This window comes from Pelecanus crispus, chromosome 9 (assembly GCF_030463565.1).
Source record: "Pelecanus crispus isolate bPelCri1 chromosome 9, bPelCri1.pri, whole genome shotgun sequence".
In the NCBI taxonomy this organism is placed as follows: domain Eukaryota; kingdom Metazoa; phylum Chordata; class Aves; order Pelecaniformes; family Pelecanidae; genus Pelecanus; species Pelecanus crispus.
In genome coordinates this window covers 21,106,526-21,122,790 of record NC_134651.1, presented here as the reverse complement: position 1 = coordinate 21,122,790, position 16,265 = coordinate 21,106,526, and the positions used below count along the sequence as shown (strand labels likewise).

At 41.8% G+C, this 16,265-nt stretch overlaps 1 protein-coding gene across 4 annotated transcripts in view; it reads right to left on the bottom strand.

Moving 5' to 3' along the window:
• The window catches only part of WDFY1 (WD repeat and FYVE domain containing 1), a 50,908-nt gene extending 35,081 nt beyond the window's left edge, over nt 1-15,827 (bottom strand). For all 4 annotated transcript variants that reach the window (XR_012831289.1, XR_012831290.1, XM_075716175.1 and 1 more), the window contains exons 1-6: nt 15,691-15,827; nt 7,659-7,726; nt 5,862-5,935; nt 4,591-4,645; nt 3,081-3,231; nt 253-365 (exon numbers count right to left, since the gene is read on the bottom strand). Coding sequence is in view for 2 of the 4 variants with exons in the window: in XM_075716175.1 (XP_075572290.1) it covers nt 253-365; nt 3,081-3,231; nt 4,591-4,645; nt 5,862-5,935; nt 7,659-7,726; nt 15,691-15,827 (598 nt within the window). In the remaining 2 variants the exon portion in view is untranslated. The remainder of the gene's footprint in view (nt 1-252; nt 366-3,080; nt 3,232-4,590; nt 4,646-5,861; nt 5,936-7,658; nt 7,727-15,690) is intronic.
• Nucleotides 15,828-16,265: the final 438 nt, after the last annotated feature.

Here is a 16,265-nt window from a genome sequence, read left to right as displayed (position 1 = left end):
GTTTTTCATCTATAATAAAAATACCTGTCAGTATTACAAGGCTAAGATTTCCCCTCAGCAAGAATGTGTCTGTTCTTTAAGAGATAGTCGTATGTATAGCTTTGAACACCTTTTGATAATTACTACCCTGCACTGGTTGTTTATCCGATATCTATTCTTAAGAGATAGATATCCTACTGAACATCTCATCCCAATTTACAAAGAGGTACTATAATCTGGGTCAAGTGGAATTAAGAGGAAGAGTTACTTTACCTTCATGCCCTTTGAGTGTTGTAATAACTGAGCATGTATTCTGCTCAAGCTTCAGGAGAGTGATCTGTCCAGAATAGTCACCCACAAACGCATGCCGAGTTTCATGATCATATCTGAAGAGCAGTCAAGGAGAAGCCTCATTTGCTCTTAACAGTATTTTATGGGACTGAAACAGATAGCACAGCTGTCAGCTACAGAGTCTAAACAAATTGGAAAAGAACATTTTAATATGCCAGATATTTACATAACTACTTTTAAAGGTTTTGGAGACTGTAATAGTTAAACCTTTTTCATTCCTCTCTTCACCTCATGCTTCCCTACATGTGCAAGTACGACAGTATGGAAAATAAGTGAGAAAAGTTTCAGAAAGCCACTGGAGAAGCCATAAGATAATCCATCCCCTAATTTAAGGCAAGCTGCATAGATTTAGACCATTTCTAGCAGATATTTGCAGGATGCACTCATGAGAGATGCCAGAACTCCTCAGGCTACTCGCTGCAGCGCACAGCTACCATTAGGAGCACCTCGCTGGACACTGGGTGGCATTCAGTCTTACCTAGTATCTGCTCCTATAAGCTCATAGTTTACTAGCATGTTATACTAGTTGATGCCCCCAGGACAGGAAAACTAAGATACAAGGATGTTGACCCTCCACAGCCAGTTTACCTTACAGTGGAAGTATACACCCAATGTTCTAGCTACTGAGATGGTGAGACCATCTAATCTCTTGTTCTGTTCTCTGCGCTTTCAAGTTTACTGATGCAGGTCCTCGAGCACAGTATCAAAGACTGAACTGTATTTCAGAAAGAGTTCTGTCATTTAACACTGACATAAAAGCCACACTGCATCCTAACATGGGATCTATTAACAGGTGGATGTTTGCCAATAGCATTATACATCGTAACAGTTTTCTGATACTCGGTTTCTGTCACTATGTAACTGCTGTCTCCAGAAACTAAAGCACAGCAAGCTGGACGGAACTAGATCATTTGCTACCTTTAGAAGACTTTTGCTATTCAGGATGTAAGTAAGAGCTACGAAAAAGCCATACAGCTGACACCACATAACCCAAGTGTTGTGTATAAACTCACCTGTCCTCCTGGAGCCACATGAAAACACAAGCAGCAGCTAGCAAAGTAGCCTAATCTACGCAACAGAAAAGACTAACTTTAAAAAGTCAGTGTACCAAAAAGCCCACCACCATAAGTGAAAAAGCAGAGGTTTTGCCATCTGATGACATTCTGAAATCTCTTACACCTTCAGAATCTTGAGAGAAACAATTCACTTCCAACAAATCCACGAAGTCCCTGAACATGTGATCCTTTCTTCATCTTGAAAGTTCAGGCTAGCATCATCCCCACTAATCCAGTAAAGAATAGGCACTCTGCTGTGTTTTTCAGAAGCTTACACATAGGATCATTAACAAATAACTCCTAAGGAACCTCCTGATAGAGAGACCAAGCACCTAGTACACACACCAGAAAGCTAGTTCTTCTAAACACAAGTCCAAAGGCAGGATCTATTATAATGCATTTTCTAATGCCATGGTCTTCAGTGGAAATTTATTTTTATCTTGATAGAAAAGGTCATATTCTTTTCTCCATTTTCATAATAAACTGTCCGTTATTTGCAATAGTATTAGCTATAGAACCCATTGAATTCAAACAGTGAGGCTCAGACACATCAGACTGTTCTGTGAGCTAGTCTCCTAACACACACCCCCCACCCCCAGTATTAATCCAGTTCTGTGCTGCATTCAGCTGAGGCGAGCTGTACATGAAATGTTTTGTGGGACACAACCCCCCTCAACTCTAAAGCAAGGACAGCAAAAAAGAGCAACAGTGCAATAATACAAACCTGTCAGCTCTTTAGACAGTAAGGCAGGGTCTGCACAGATGGGAGACCTGAGAAGGCTAGACATGTTGCTGGCAACCAAGCAGTTAGCTTCCCTCCTAGTTTCTTAGCACTATGCAGGTATATAGCAATTCTAGAGAGGTCTTTATTTTTTTCAAGAGATGTAGTTGACCTGTTTCAGCTTTTGAATCATGTCACTTTTACATTACTGCCATTAATCTTCATACACCAACCAGTACCTCCAATTACTGTCCAGTCACATCTAAACTGCCACCATTAACAAGTGCTAAAAAATAGTTTTAGAACTTAAAGCATTTAACTCGTGCTCAAAAATTTTGATATATGAACTACCGTTTAAGCTACTGGTTTTGTAAGTGTTTTACTTAGGATAAAGAATGCCCTGAGGTACTTACAGCTGAATAGATAACTGGAGTTCTTAAGCCACAAATGCTGCAGTTAAAAGCAATTTGGAGGAAAGCAAACTGCACACAGACAAATTACTACTCATAATGAATAAAGTTTCAACGTACCACATAGCTTAAAGATAGAAAAGATTAACATGAGCAAAGACAGAAAGATTAAAGCAGTCCAAAGGGTTTTCACAATGTTTTATGCTCTAGAAGGACTCAAATGCACACTGGCATCTGTTGAACAAAGTGACATGCCTCAGAAGTATACAGGCCAGGCTATAGATACAGTTACTAGTCACTTCCACAAGATGCTACAGACAAACATCTCAAAATTAGGAACTAGTACACACTGCGATTTCTGTAATTCAAGGTCACAACATCCAATTCTACTATCGAACAACAGCTAACAGAAATAAAGGTATTAAACATTTAATCAGAATAAGGATTTGCAGACTTGCAAGAGATTTCACTTTAGCTTTTTACATGAAAAGGAGGGAACAAATTGAGTTAAAGGAACAAAGTACTCTTCCAGTTTCAGGGTAGCAACCATTTTTCAAAGGATACTGTAAACATGAAGCCCAAGAGGTGAAGTAATGTCTCCCCAGCATACTGCCACTCCTGGTGCACATCCAGCTGATACACTTGTCATGACCAGTGCTGATAACCCACTCTGATGTCAGGCAGAAAGTAATAGCAGACACTCGATTCTGATGAGCTGTGGGAAGAAAAAAGATTCTGGCTAGCTTTTCCTAAAAATCGAAGTGATGTATTCTTATGTTCTAATTCAAAGAGACATAGGTTGAAGATGATAATCTAAGCAATGTCCCAGGGAGCCATTTTTACCATCAGATTATACTTGCCTCTAGGCTGAATTAAAAGGTTAGCATCGTTCTGTGTGGTATTTGCCTTCCGAATAGCTTAAGTGAACCAAACATGTCAGTCAGCTAATTTAAGCCTTCCTCTCACAGAGAGAGAAGCTGAGTTCAGCCCAAATACCCAAGATGCTCTGGCTAAGGAGCAGGCAAACCGTCAGCTTCCCCTAGTTAGGCCAGGACTTCTGGGGAGTAACATAACACATCTAAAACCCTTAACTGCTTTCTTTAAGTGCCTCTTTTCCTGACCCCAGGGGAGCTGTGCTCAGATTCATGCTTTTAAGCACCTGAAAGTGTATCTAGTCCATGGCACTCAAACTGCTACCTGTGACAGCAACCAAATCCCACACAGATTGGTTTAGAATGCTGACACTAAGCAAGACGTCACATGAGCATTAGAAAGAAGCACCCCCTGCCCCCAATATGCAAGTACTTCCCTGACTCAGTTGCCAAGTCATCTTCCTTAGGATAAAGGGGGGTTTTGTTCCTTTAAGAACAAGGTCTTTTTCTCCTAAGCAAGAACATTGCTTCTATCAGTGTCAGGGAGTCATAAGACAAACTGCACTTTGTTTTGCTACATAATCTGCAGTCTTTAAGAGTCTCCTTCAGGCTTTTCACATTAATATTCCAATTTTAACCAGCAATCAACTTTTGTATTTCTTTTAAGGATGTGCAGACAAATGCTGAAATTAGCATCTCCATAAATACTAGAACAATCCCCATTCCACATGTACAGGAAAAATAAGATCTTTTTCATCCCTGTCACTCTCCTAAGATGACAGACAAGGCAAGGACTCTTATCTTCAGCTAGAAGTAACTAAGCCTAGTGATTACAGAAAGCAAGGATGGAAATTACAAATACCAAAATGCACCTTCATGAAGCTCTTACCCTAACATCCATGCAGTATAACTGCTCCACTTGAAGAGCAAAATCTGAACTCACTAGTTCTGGCTCATTACACTTGCAGGCTAATGATGGACTGAACTTAATGATAACGAATGCAACTCAGACTCAGCTGACAGGATTACTCAATAACAGAACCTTTATCTTATGGCAGTTATCCCCAACTGATAACTAGAAAGTCAGTCAGATTTAAAGCATATTTGGACTTGATTAATCTGTGACGATGTTCAGTTTCCCAAGCATTTTAGATGCTTCCCCTTCACACAGATGTTAGTGTAGACACTGGTCAACAGTTTACCTGGATAGGTCTTCACAAAGTTCATCTTATTAAAGTCCTCTGAAATATGAAACTCCTAAAAGCAAAGTGGAACCGTTAGAAAAGATACCGCAGCAGCATAAGCACTTTTGATACCCAAAAAAAGAGTAGTAACCTCACAGGCCAAAATTTGCATAGCAGCAATATATATCACTAAAAACTAGCAGTTTCTCAGGCTGGACCATAGCACACTGACACAGCAACTGTAAATTAAGGTTATTAGTGAACCACATTTTCAGCAGGGAGCATCCTTTCAGAACCAAGTTTGCTGAAGGGATATTATAGGAAGAGATAAGATCTCATTCGTCCCCAGCAGGAATAAACAAAACTGTATCTTGTGGTATTTAGGATTTAAGCATCTGAGACTTTATAATGGACAGATTTAAATGAGGGTATTCTCTGTTTGATCCATTAGGCTTACTGAAATTTTAAAAGTCTCAGCTTGCCATTTCAAGTAGTTATCACTAGAATCACTATTCTATGTAGTTCTGTGTAGGCTACTCACAGTAGTTATGAACAGAATCACTATTTATGACACTCATGCAGTAACCTGGGTCCTTATAGGACAGTTATTATTTTGACATTATTTTCACAGAGAAAGGAAACCATTAAAGCCATCTGAGAGTCACAAGATTCCCCTCCTTTGCCAAGAAAAGAGGGGAAGAGTACAGACCTACTTTCTGTTCTGCCATATGTATCTGCTCTCCAGGAGGAAAGCGATTACAGCAAGGTTATAGAAAGGCAGAAGGAAGACTTCCCAGAAAGAAAAGAAACCAGCCCCGCATCTTGTAATTTTAGAGCTAGTGTTGAAATTTCCACATCATAAAAAGATCTGCAGCAAGAAAATCCAGAGACACGTGCATGGTGAGATATGGGCAGATCCATACTTCTGCCCAGATGCAAGCTAGCTGCAGTTCACAACCCCTGTTAGTGCACCACCATGGCACTCTGCCCAGCTTAATGTACTCAAAATAATTCCTTGACAAAGTATAATTGTTTGGGTCCCCTGCTACACTAATGGCTCAATGACTTCTTGAGGCTTAGCTGGCTCACATCTAGCCAGAAGAACCCTTGTTTATCTGCACTCCTCCCATGTACATCTCAGGTGAACTGCCAAGAAGTTCAGCCATTTAGTAGTAGCTGCATTCCAAAAAGAAGAGAAAGAAAACAATCAGCTGCCAGCAACACCTGGTGCTCATAGACAATCTAAGCAATTCTAGTCTACATTCTGAAGAAAAGTCACAGCAACTTACCATGATAGCTCCATTATCCTGGCCTACAAATATTCGTCTGCTGTCATGATGGTAAGCCATGGCTGAACATGGCGCTGTCAAAAAAAGCAAGCACATTACAGTTACTGAAATAGAGGTATTAGGATACACATGACTTTTATTAAAACCAATTCTTTCACTCAGGACAAAAGCTGTTTAAGATTAAGTAGCTTGATAGAAATTAAGTCTGCATAGATAATGTTCCTTGCTAAGACACTTAAATTCCCATATGTGAAGCTGTGGAAAGGTACACTACTACCATAACTCAGATATACTGCAAGGAACCATATGCAAACACGATTTCCTGCCACAAGGTGCAACTCAGTAAGAGGAATTTTACACAGGCTGAAAGCATAGCTAGCAGCAACAGCATGTGCAGCTGGTTACACTTAAGAACTTGAGCTTGCTAAAATTATCTCAAATGGGGCCCTGAGTTGTATACAAGAACAATATTCCATTCTTTACATTTGAGGACTGTATCATTAGAGAGAGTGAAGTGCTAGACAGAAATATGTAATTGCATGTCAACTTCATATGGAATCATGTCTCAACATCTGCAACTTTAAGGAGACTCAAGTTTTTGAGATTACATACAATCTCTTAGCAGAAAACCTCTAAAGACCTACTTCCCTTTTTGAAATTAAGAGCTAAAATGGATGTGAAAAGCAATGACAACAAAATTACAATAAAGTATCCTAATAAAAATTGTGCAAAAAAATTTCACTGAAGAATGTCCTCATTAAACTTGCAAATTACAAGGATGAGAAGGATACAGTGCTCTAAAACTAATACCTTCTTTTCCAAGACCCTCAGAAAATGTGGCCTTGAAATGTGTTTTTAGAAATTTAAAGCAGACAGGACAGTCTGGAATATTATAGTGGTCATATTGCATAAGGACAAGTCCATCCCTTGAAACCACCGAGAGTCACACTTTATTTTGTATAAACCTTTTTAGAGCACAGTCTGAATAGTCTATTTAGAAAATTGATAAATGGAGCAACTGCTGTAATTTAGACCAACTATTAGGAAGAAAAAAAAAAAGATTACACTTGGCATTTCTAATCCAGATCTTGGGCTACCCAGTCCGCAGCTGAAAAGACACAGAACACCAAGGAGTCCAATTCTTTGGTCTTCATTTAACATTTGTATAAAAATTACTGCAGAAATTGTCATTCCAAAGACTATGCTTTGTTTGTATGATGTTTTGTTTTGTCACTGTATTCCCTCTTTTTTTATGTGGTAGGCATCTAGATAGCAACTCTACATTAAAGATGTTACAGCAAAGCACCCAGGCTGAATGGTGTTTCAAAAATCAAAAAAGCACACTGACACTCAAGATCTACTCAACACTGAAGCTGCTATTCGGTATTGCTTTCTTAATAAGCTAAATACGGGGGGGGGGGAAGAAAAAAAATGCACACCTTGGAAAGCAGAGACTATTCTCATGTCTGAACTTTCAGCTAGTGTTTGAAAAGCTCACTTATTCAGCAGACCAGTTATTTGCCAGCATTTGAGACATCTACAGCTGCGGATCCACACAGTGATTTACCTGGTGAAGGATCTGGTTCTGACAGAATGCTGCCTTAGATCTCACCCACTATGCAGCTAGTTGCAAATTAAAGTCTGAGCTAGAGTTGCTGCAAAGTTCCCAAATTCAAGATCATCGAGTGAATCTAGCACTTGGGGAAATGGGAAGGAGGTATTCCCACACACAGCACAGGTAAAAAAAACCCCAGGCTATGCTTTGCCATCACTTACCATCTCCAGCATTGTACTTACATGACATGGTGTGATAGATGCTGGGCCAGTATTGTCCACTGTCTCTCTTCAGCCATACTCGTATTGTTCTGTGTCGTGAGAAGAGCAGGGAGAAGACAGTTGTAAACAAGCACATCATCCCTTGCATCTGTACCAGTTCATCACTTGATATATCACTTCCAATCCTCTTAGCTTTTGTGCTACTCAAACATAATAGAGGAACAACATACTAGAAATAATAGTACTCCAACAGTACTCTAACATAACAAGATTAATATTACTAAGAATAGCCACCCTTCGATTCTGAAGAGTTTTCTTCAAAACTATTTATACATTGAGTTTCAGTAAGCATGAAATGGAAATACTATTTCAGCTCACTTCAGAAATCGCTATGTATTGCATCCCTTTAATTAAGGGGATGACTTAAGGGCTGACTTAAGTCAAATTCAAGCTGCATGAACTTTCCAGCTTTGGCAGAGCAAACCACAGCTTTTTTTATAGCAGATTAAGCGTTTGATATGTTTAAAAAAAAAAGAACTGCATATCATTCCGTTATGGAAGTCTGAACTTTTGAATTTTTACAGCTGCTCTGTGCAATTCATCCTTCAGCAAGCCAGATACTAAATATTAGTAACAGAAGCATCTCATCCTCCAGACCAGCACATTACTGACATCTCCATCCCCAAATACTGATGTAAGGATCCATACAGGACATCATATCTAGTTCAGTGTTATTTCCTCTAAGCCATGCCTCTACTCCCTCATGTACGAATGCAAAGGACAAGCGACATTAGTAGCACTGTTACTTTGCACTGCTCCTCTGGCCTAAATACGAACAGGATTGATTAGCCAGTCAAATGGGAATTGAAAGAAATTGACAAGACGACTTGGACAGCATGCTAAGGCTCTTTATAAAATTGTTTTTACTTTGTAACCTTCCAGAATCAGTCATTGGAAGGAAAGGAAAAATGGTCTTGAGAACAATTTAGCATTATACCACTCTCATGACTGTCAAATCCTGGGAGGAGGGATATAAGAGAATCAGCAAAGAGGTGGAAAGTTATTGTCAATTAAAAACTTTCCTACAACAGGCACATTTGAAGGGAATCTACACCAAGAAGTTAAGAGCGCACATGTAGACAGTGTTAAGTTTATTTTAAGTCTACTTGAAATTTCCTCTTCAAACCATTGTTTGCCTTGTTACTGTTTAAATCCAACTTCCTCATTCCTAAATAGAAACCTAAGTGATGTGTAAATATGTGTACCTGGAAACACTGTCAAGGGACTTCATCGAGACGAGTTGTTCTATTTACTTTTAGCTAAAAAAAGGCCTGGTATTTAGAATTTTTTAGAAAAAAAATAGGGGATAGATTTGCTAAACATCATGTAGGAATTTGAGTAAGTTTAACAAAAAGAGCACAGGAGGGGACTGGTATCTTGCATCAGGACTAGAACTTTTCAGGTTGAAGATACAAAGGTGGCATTCTAATTTTGTAATCCATTTAAGGGCTTTTCTTTAAAAGACCACTGAAAAATAAAGCAGACAACGCCCGCCCTTAATGTACCACTTTCCTTTTCTAAAACTCGAAATCAATACAGCGAGTACACACTGCCTCAAAACAATGATTTTCAGCTTTTGAATCAAGTCACTTTTCCACCAGTTCAGTGGCAAATGCACATTACTACAGTCCATTAAATATTTTGCATTTAGACTGTCTCTTAAAAGCTATCACTTCCTCTTTACAATAATTGACACCCTGCCTCATGGTCAGAAAGTTAACACTTCAGAAGAGCAGTTGCTGTTTCTTGGTAACATAAGAAAATGAAAAAAACAATGCTTCCAAGTCATTCTTATGGTGCAAATGCCAGCAGTAGCATGGGTTAGCACCTGTGCATTTTTAATGGCTTTTTAATCTGCTTTTTAAAGCAGGTCCATCATACTCAAACTGTTCTGAACATCTCAGATGGTAGCTTCCACCCTTACTAATTCAACTCTTTCACTTCTAGCCAAAATCATGTAATTATTTTTGATGTAAAAAGACCAGGAGTTATCGTACTGATTGACATCATGCATTGCTGATTCTCCCAAAAGTAGACTTTGTTTCCTCTCAGTATTCTGGTCGATTATACTGAACTAGGAATTAATACAAAGGAAGCAAGGATATTCTTTTTCTAAGCAAATTATGTCCTGGAAGTATAATTTGTGCACTGATAATCAACAATACAGTCCCTCACTAAAGTTGAGAGCCTAAGTAAATACCTGCAAGAGTTAGCAAAATTAACTTTTGAAAGCTGCTTCTTTTGGTTTAAGTAAGATTTAGACTTCACTAGCTTCGTGCTTGCAAAGATAAGCTGTCAGACAGCTTTGTATCTAATTATACAAAGCTTTGACTGAGCAAAATTTGAAGATATTGTTTCACAGTAGTAAGCAAACAACCCATGCCAAAATCCCACTTCTCGATTCTCTCTCCTACAGACCTGTTGTTGTGGTGCATCTCCTTTTGTTAGGACAAATTAACTTGTGAAATACCAGTTCTACCTTACAGGACTAGAGAAGTCCTCCAGTAATGCTACTTCCACAGTCTCCTCCTACCATGAAATTGTTATGGTCCACCACATCAAGCATAGAGTCTGTAGCACTCTTCTCAAAACTTGGTCTTTATTTAATGAAGAGGCCTGTGCTCAGTATCTGAGAAGAACTGCCTACCACTCTCCTTTCCTTCAGCATTCCCTATTAACGGCCTACAAAGATGCAGGTTTGCTTGACAGCAGTCTCAGTAAGGATGTAAAAATGTTGACACCCAGAGATAGATACATACTTTTTAAATTACAGTAGACTCAGACATCCGAGAGTGGGAGGAGGAAGTAAAACAAGACTAAAAGAGACTTCCAAACTTCCCTAACATTGAGTATTGAACAAGAAGTTGCTTCCAGCTGGAAAGCATGCGCAGTTATAGAAGAGTAATCCAAAGGGGGTTTTTTGGTTGGGTTTTTTTTTACATAATATAAAGAAACACACACAAAAGCCATCTTTAAGCAATACTGAGTGTGGCCTTACCAATTTCTCAGGATTTTGATTGTTCTCAATTGCCGTTTCTTTTACAGAGTAAGCACCCAACAGTGCTGGAGAAAAAAATTGGGGTTTGAGAGCAGAGAAAATCCTTCAGTGTTCCAACAGTATTTGTGCTCATGCCACATAAGCTGCCCTCTAAAAGCCAAATGCACGTATGTCAGGGAGAAAGAAGTGATGAAAGATCAGCAGGCAAATCCAAACTTGTTACAATACAAGCACTGCTGCAAGTACTACACAGCTACACTAGCCCTGTTCCAAGAACTGCATCTTGCTAAGACCTTCAAATCACTAACTGCTTTCCTATCCGAAATCAATCAGTAAAAATTGTTTTCCTAGCAAGAACAGAAGACTGCATTTTTCTGGTAGTCAAAATAAGCCAGAAGTATTTAGACTGCTATTGACCATGTTCCCAAAACAGCATTAGGAATCTGGTTTAATCACAGTGCAATGCAAGCTCAAGGACACAGCTTGCAGTTGATGCTTTTTATCAAATTTCTGCTCACTAAAACGTTAGTTTTGACCAATATTTAAGTTCCATAATGAAAAAAACCCTAATGCCACAACTTAAGCAGCACTTCAAATGCAATAGCAGCTGCTGATAGTCACAAAACACCAGCATGCAGATGTGCTAGTGACTCTAGAGATCCTGTTAGCCTGTGGTAAATGTAATACTTTCTCTTGCATTTAGGGTCTTGTACATTAGCTTATCATCCCTGAGCATCCCCAATTACAGCTGGGAAACACTCATCTTGCCTTAGTTATTTCTCTGCTGAGAACAAGAATAATAAGGCTAAGTCCCAAGATTTGACTGTACCACAGATCTGTGCAGCCCACACTGGCCTATCTCAACTCTGAGAAAACACAAGCCAGCCTTGAGCAGCGAGCGGGCTCTAACTCACAGCTGGTACCTGAGCTGGCTGCACAGGCAGAAGGACACACTGCAACAATTCCCAGCATTGTCTTGGAGGCAGGGTCAGGCAGGCAAGGGACAGAGAGTTTGTGTCTTGATGACACACATCATCCTTTCTAGGTAAATTCTGAGAAAGCTTCACAGATGGCAAGTATCCTGCCAAAAAATCAGATTGGGAAAATTAACTAACTCCTGCAGGTATTCTTGCTTCCTTTTTGGCTTCAAAACATTAAAAAAGAGCTCAATTTTTATTGGTATTCACAGATCTACTATGGCATCTTTTGTACACTCAAAAAAAATAGAACCATTACTTCTCATTCTAGGTAATATAATTTAAAATAGAAAGAACTACAACTCCTCTAATGAGAGGATAATCTACAATATTCCTGGAGAATGTTTGTGCACCAATGTTTTCCTCACTACTTAACTTGTAAACACATTCCTCTGACTGGTTATTATGAAATACTTGACAGCCTTACCTGTATTAAGATGTAATAAAAAATAGTTTGGCCCTAGTCTTTTGATGTACACAGCAGCTCTTTCGCTTCTTGAACTCTGTACTTTGCTTGCTGCTAGCAGCATAACCAGTTATGCAGTATTAACACATACACCCCATTTTTAGTAAATAAACAGGGGGGCAGTAAGTTTAATAACATGTTAAACTGGAGGTGAAGGATACATGAGTGAGTAAGCTTTGATATACTGCAGGAGGTATCCCAGATTAGAAGTAATACAGTGCAACAGTTTCTGGAAGTTTAAAGGCCTAAGTAAACTCCCACAGTAAGGCAGGCTACTTGAACTTAGCCCTGAATCCAAAGCTTCTCTTAGAATATTTACACACACCAAAGGTGGGTAACAGCCTCTGCTCTCCTTGCACAGGTCTGTATCTGACAGCAAAACTTGCCCAGATAAAGATGCAGCTGCATCCTCAGCTCTTAATGCAGTCTAAGCATGCAGACTGCTAACCTTCAGCATTAGACCTTTAAGTTTAATGGCTGGCATTGTCTGCCACAGGAAAGCATCTGCAAGCCTGTACCATGAAATTCTGTTCAGGTTTAACTCTGATATGAACTCTTAAAAATTGCTATTTCCTCTTCCCTCCTTCAGGAAGCACATTAAAACAAACTGAATACAAATATGTTAAGATTCAGACCACACTGGCACCCAAAAAGCCAACTTCATCCTGCACAGGGCTAAGGTACCAGAACAACTGCACATAAGAGTGAAATAAAGAGGAAGCTGCTCAGTCCCATCCAAAACCTGTTATTCCAGCATGTACTACAGAAAGTCATTTCCACAGGAAGGGAAGAGACCAACCAAGTCCATCTTTCAGTCAAAGCCAGAAAACATACCTAACGCATCCAAGCGTCACCGTTTGCTGCAAGCTAGGTACAATTACTGCCATGGTTCAACAAGGAACAGTATGTACTACTGCTTCAAAGGGTCAAGATTTAAATCCTGCTGCTTTTACATAGGCATTACTACAGTGAAGGAAACTGTTTACCTCCTTCCCAGGCAGGAAATTGCATTTTAAACGCTAAGAAGCCCTAGTAAGTTGCAAAATCAAGCTCTGAAGAGGCAGGTGCGGTTCTGCGGAGTCACAAAAATGTTTCCCTCTGTTACCCACCTTTCAGAGCACACATTGCAGAGTATGAAGTCCTGCAGTTTAACAGCATAAAAATACTTAATACGTTGATATCTAATTGTACAGTTTGAGAAGCACATATGCCTTTTATCCTCTGATCCTGCTAATGCTGTGCTGAATGCTTCCAGCACCCAGAACTCCAGCATTATGGAAGCTTGGGAAAGACCACCAAGATATCTGCCATGTGCTCTAGTTGATGGTATAACCCTAATGCTAATATTAATGCACGTAAGAGCAGTTCTTTGACAGCCTATTACAACAGGCACCCAATCTGATGGCTCAAAGAAATATTTTTGAGGAATAGGAGCCTGACTCCAAGTGCTTCAGAAAAACATTTTCTAATAGCCTTTAAACAACATAAGGAAATTTTTGCCTTCAGTTATCCCAAACTTACAGCATTTGCACTTCAGGCTTTTAGAATTCAACGATGAGTTTTTATTCCAGTCCCAACAATTGATAGCTCATCTAAGAACTAAGTGTTCTAATCTTCAGGTGGAAAAACAAATGGGGGGGTGGTGTGAAATCTAATTAGCCACTTTAAAGAACTACTTAATAAGTCTTCCTCTTCCAAATTCAACTACTTCTACTGCCTGTTTTCTGTTGAGTTCAACTGGTGCTTGAAAACAATTCTTAGCATGCCAAAGAAAAATACATTCTTACCATCCCTCCACAGGAAGTAAAGATGGACTAGCACTTTCTGATTTCTCAGAAGCGCTGATAACCAGCACCAATAAGTGCAGCTATAGCTTGACATTTTTTAATATCAGATTTACGTTGCCATATCACCAAGAAGTATGACAAATTTGACAGTGTTTCTACCTGATCCGCATAAGAACCCTGTGACATGTCCTATACAAATTTGTTGCTTTAATGCTAATGAAAAACCAACAATATCTGGTAAACTTCACTTAAACCAGGACAAGTTTACATCCTTTGCACTTCATCTGTTCCCCTGCCCCCAAATCCTGAATGCCTTGGCTAACAGTAAGCTTATAAAGTCAGCATATGCTGTTGCTAGCTGCTCTGTTTGCTCCTTTTGGCCTAAAAATAAATGCCAGAAAACCTAATTTACCAGTTCAGGTAACATCATAGCTCTGCTGATTTTCAGTACTCATACCCTACTGTTTCTCACAAGATCAGGCTTTTCAAGTGAGAATTCATGCAAAAATTAATGCAAATTCAGTTTTAAAAGTTTTATAATATAACACTAAAATTACCCCTCCACCAAGCTACATCTCAAAGAATGCACTTTCATACTTTAACATGTTCCTTTCAAACACTGCCACAGTTTCGGACAGGAGCTCTTAAGAACCATCTCCTACCGCCCTCTTCACATTTAAAATTCACTTTCCACATAGCACAGGAGAAAATCCAGCTCTCACCACCACACTGCAGACCCCTTACCTCTCCCTCCTTCTCAACAACCAACCCTCTGTGCTACTTGCTTCCTCATTTCCATTTTTGTTTCATCTGAATAACTGCTTCATGACACTACCAGCTTTTGCGCCAGACGTTTCACATACTATGTCAGCCAGTGCCGAGGACCAGGATTAGACTCGGAAGACATTTTCCCTTCCAAGCAGAAACCACTGTCCTCAGCAGCTCATCATCACCTCTCCCCTCAGATCTGCCAACTCACTCCCTGAGCGGTTTCAGAACGAAGCAGGTTTGAGACCTTCAGACGGAGCCATCAGAATGGGCTTGTTTTGACTGACTGAAGCAGTTCGGGGAGCTCCAACGCTCCCGACAGACGGGGGGGAGCAGTAACGCACCTAGAAGTGATTCAGCCAGCACAGCTGAAGGCAGAGGAAAACATATTCCCACATCTTTGGTACTGCTCGTAACCGTTGCGGAACCCTTTTACGCACACGAACGAGTTGTACTTTTCCACCTACTTCGCAGGGGCTAGAAAGCACGCAAGAAGTACGACGGCTTTTCCTATCCGTAGGGAAACGCTGTCAGCTCTGCGCTCCCGAGCCGCGCTGCCTCCCTCCGAGGGCGGGAAGTCGGCTAATGGTATTTTCCTCCCTCGAACTGCAGCTTCGGTTATTTCCTTATGGCTCCAGGCAAAGAGTCATGGCTGCGTGCCTCCTGGCAAAGTTATCGCATAAAGCCCGATTTTCCCCCCCGCACCCCGCCCCAGTGCTACCCCATCTCGGCTCAGCCAGCTCCCGCCGGCTGCCACCTTCCGCGGGACCGCGCCGGGGGCTCCGGGATCGGGGGACTCATCCCCAGCCCCCCCACGGAGCCGAGACCGCCGAGGGAGGGGAGCGGACCCGACCCTGCGCCGACGGGCCTGCCCTGCCCGCCCGCTCCCGCCGCCCGGCCTAGCCCCTCGCCGAGCCCCCGGCGGGGAGCGGGCCCTGAGGGGCCTCACCGCCCCGTGAGGCGCCTCGGCGGGCCGGGCCGGGCCGCCCTCGCTTACCTGTCCTCGCTAGCTGTGATGACCCCGTCCTCCTTGGGGATGAGGAGCGCGGCGCTCACCACGTCCTGGTGCCCCTCGACCTTGCTGAGGAGGACGGGCCGGCTGCTCTGCGGCCGCGAGTGGATCTCGGCCGCCATGTTGCCGCGGGACCGGCCCGGCGCCCATCAGCTGACGGCGCGGGGAAAGCCCGGCGGCCGCCGTAACGCTGCGTGTAGCGGCGCCGCCCCGCCGGGCCCGGCTGCCCTGTGTAGCGGCGCAACCGCGGCCGCGCGCTGACGTCGTCGCTGGCGAAGGGCGGGCCGGGGCAGGCGTATTCTCTAGAACAGAAGAGCCTCAGGCCGCGTCTGGCGGAAGAGCGGGGAGGCTCGATCTGGCTCGGGGCCGGCGGTGCCGCGGGGTCTGGGTCCCTCAGCCCACCCGGCTGCGGGGAGCGTCACCTCCAGCAGGCCTGCGGCTTCCCAAAGAGGAGAAGGTGGCCTTGGGCTCAAACACGTGTTTCCATGGGGCTGGCTGCGCTCTCCCGTATGCACGGCGCAGAGCTCTGCCCAGGAGGAGAGCTGCTCTTAAACGCAGTT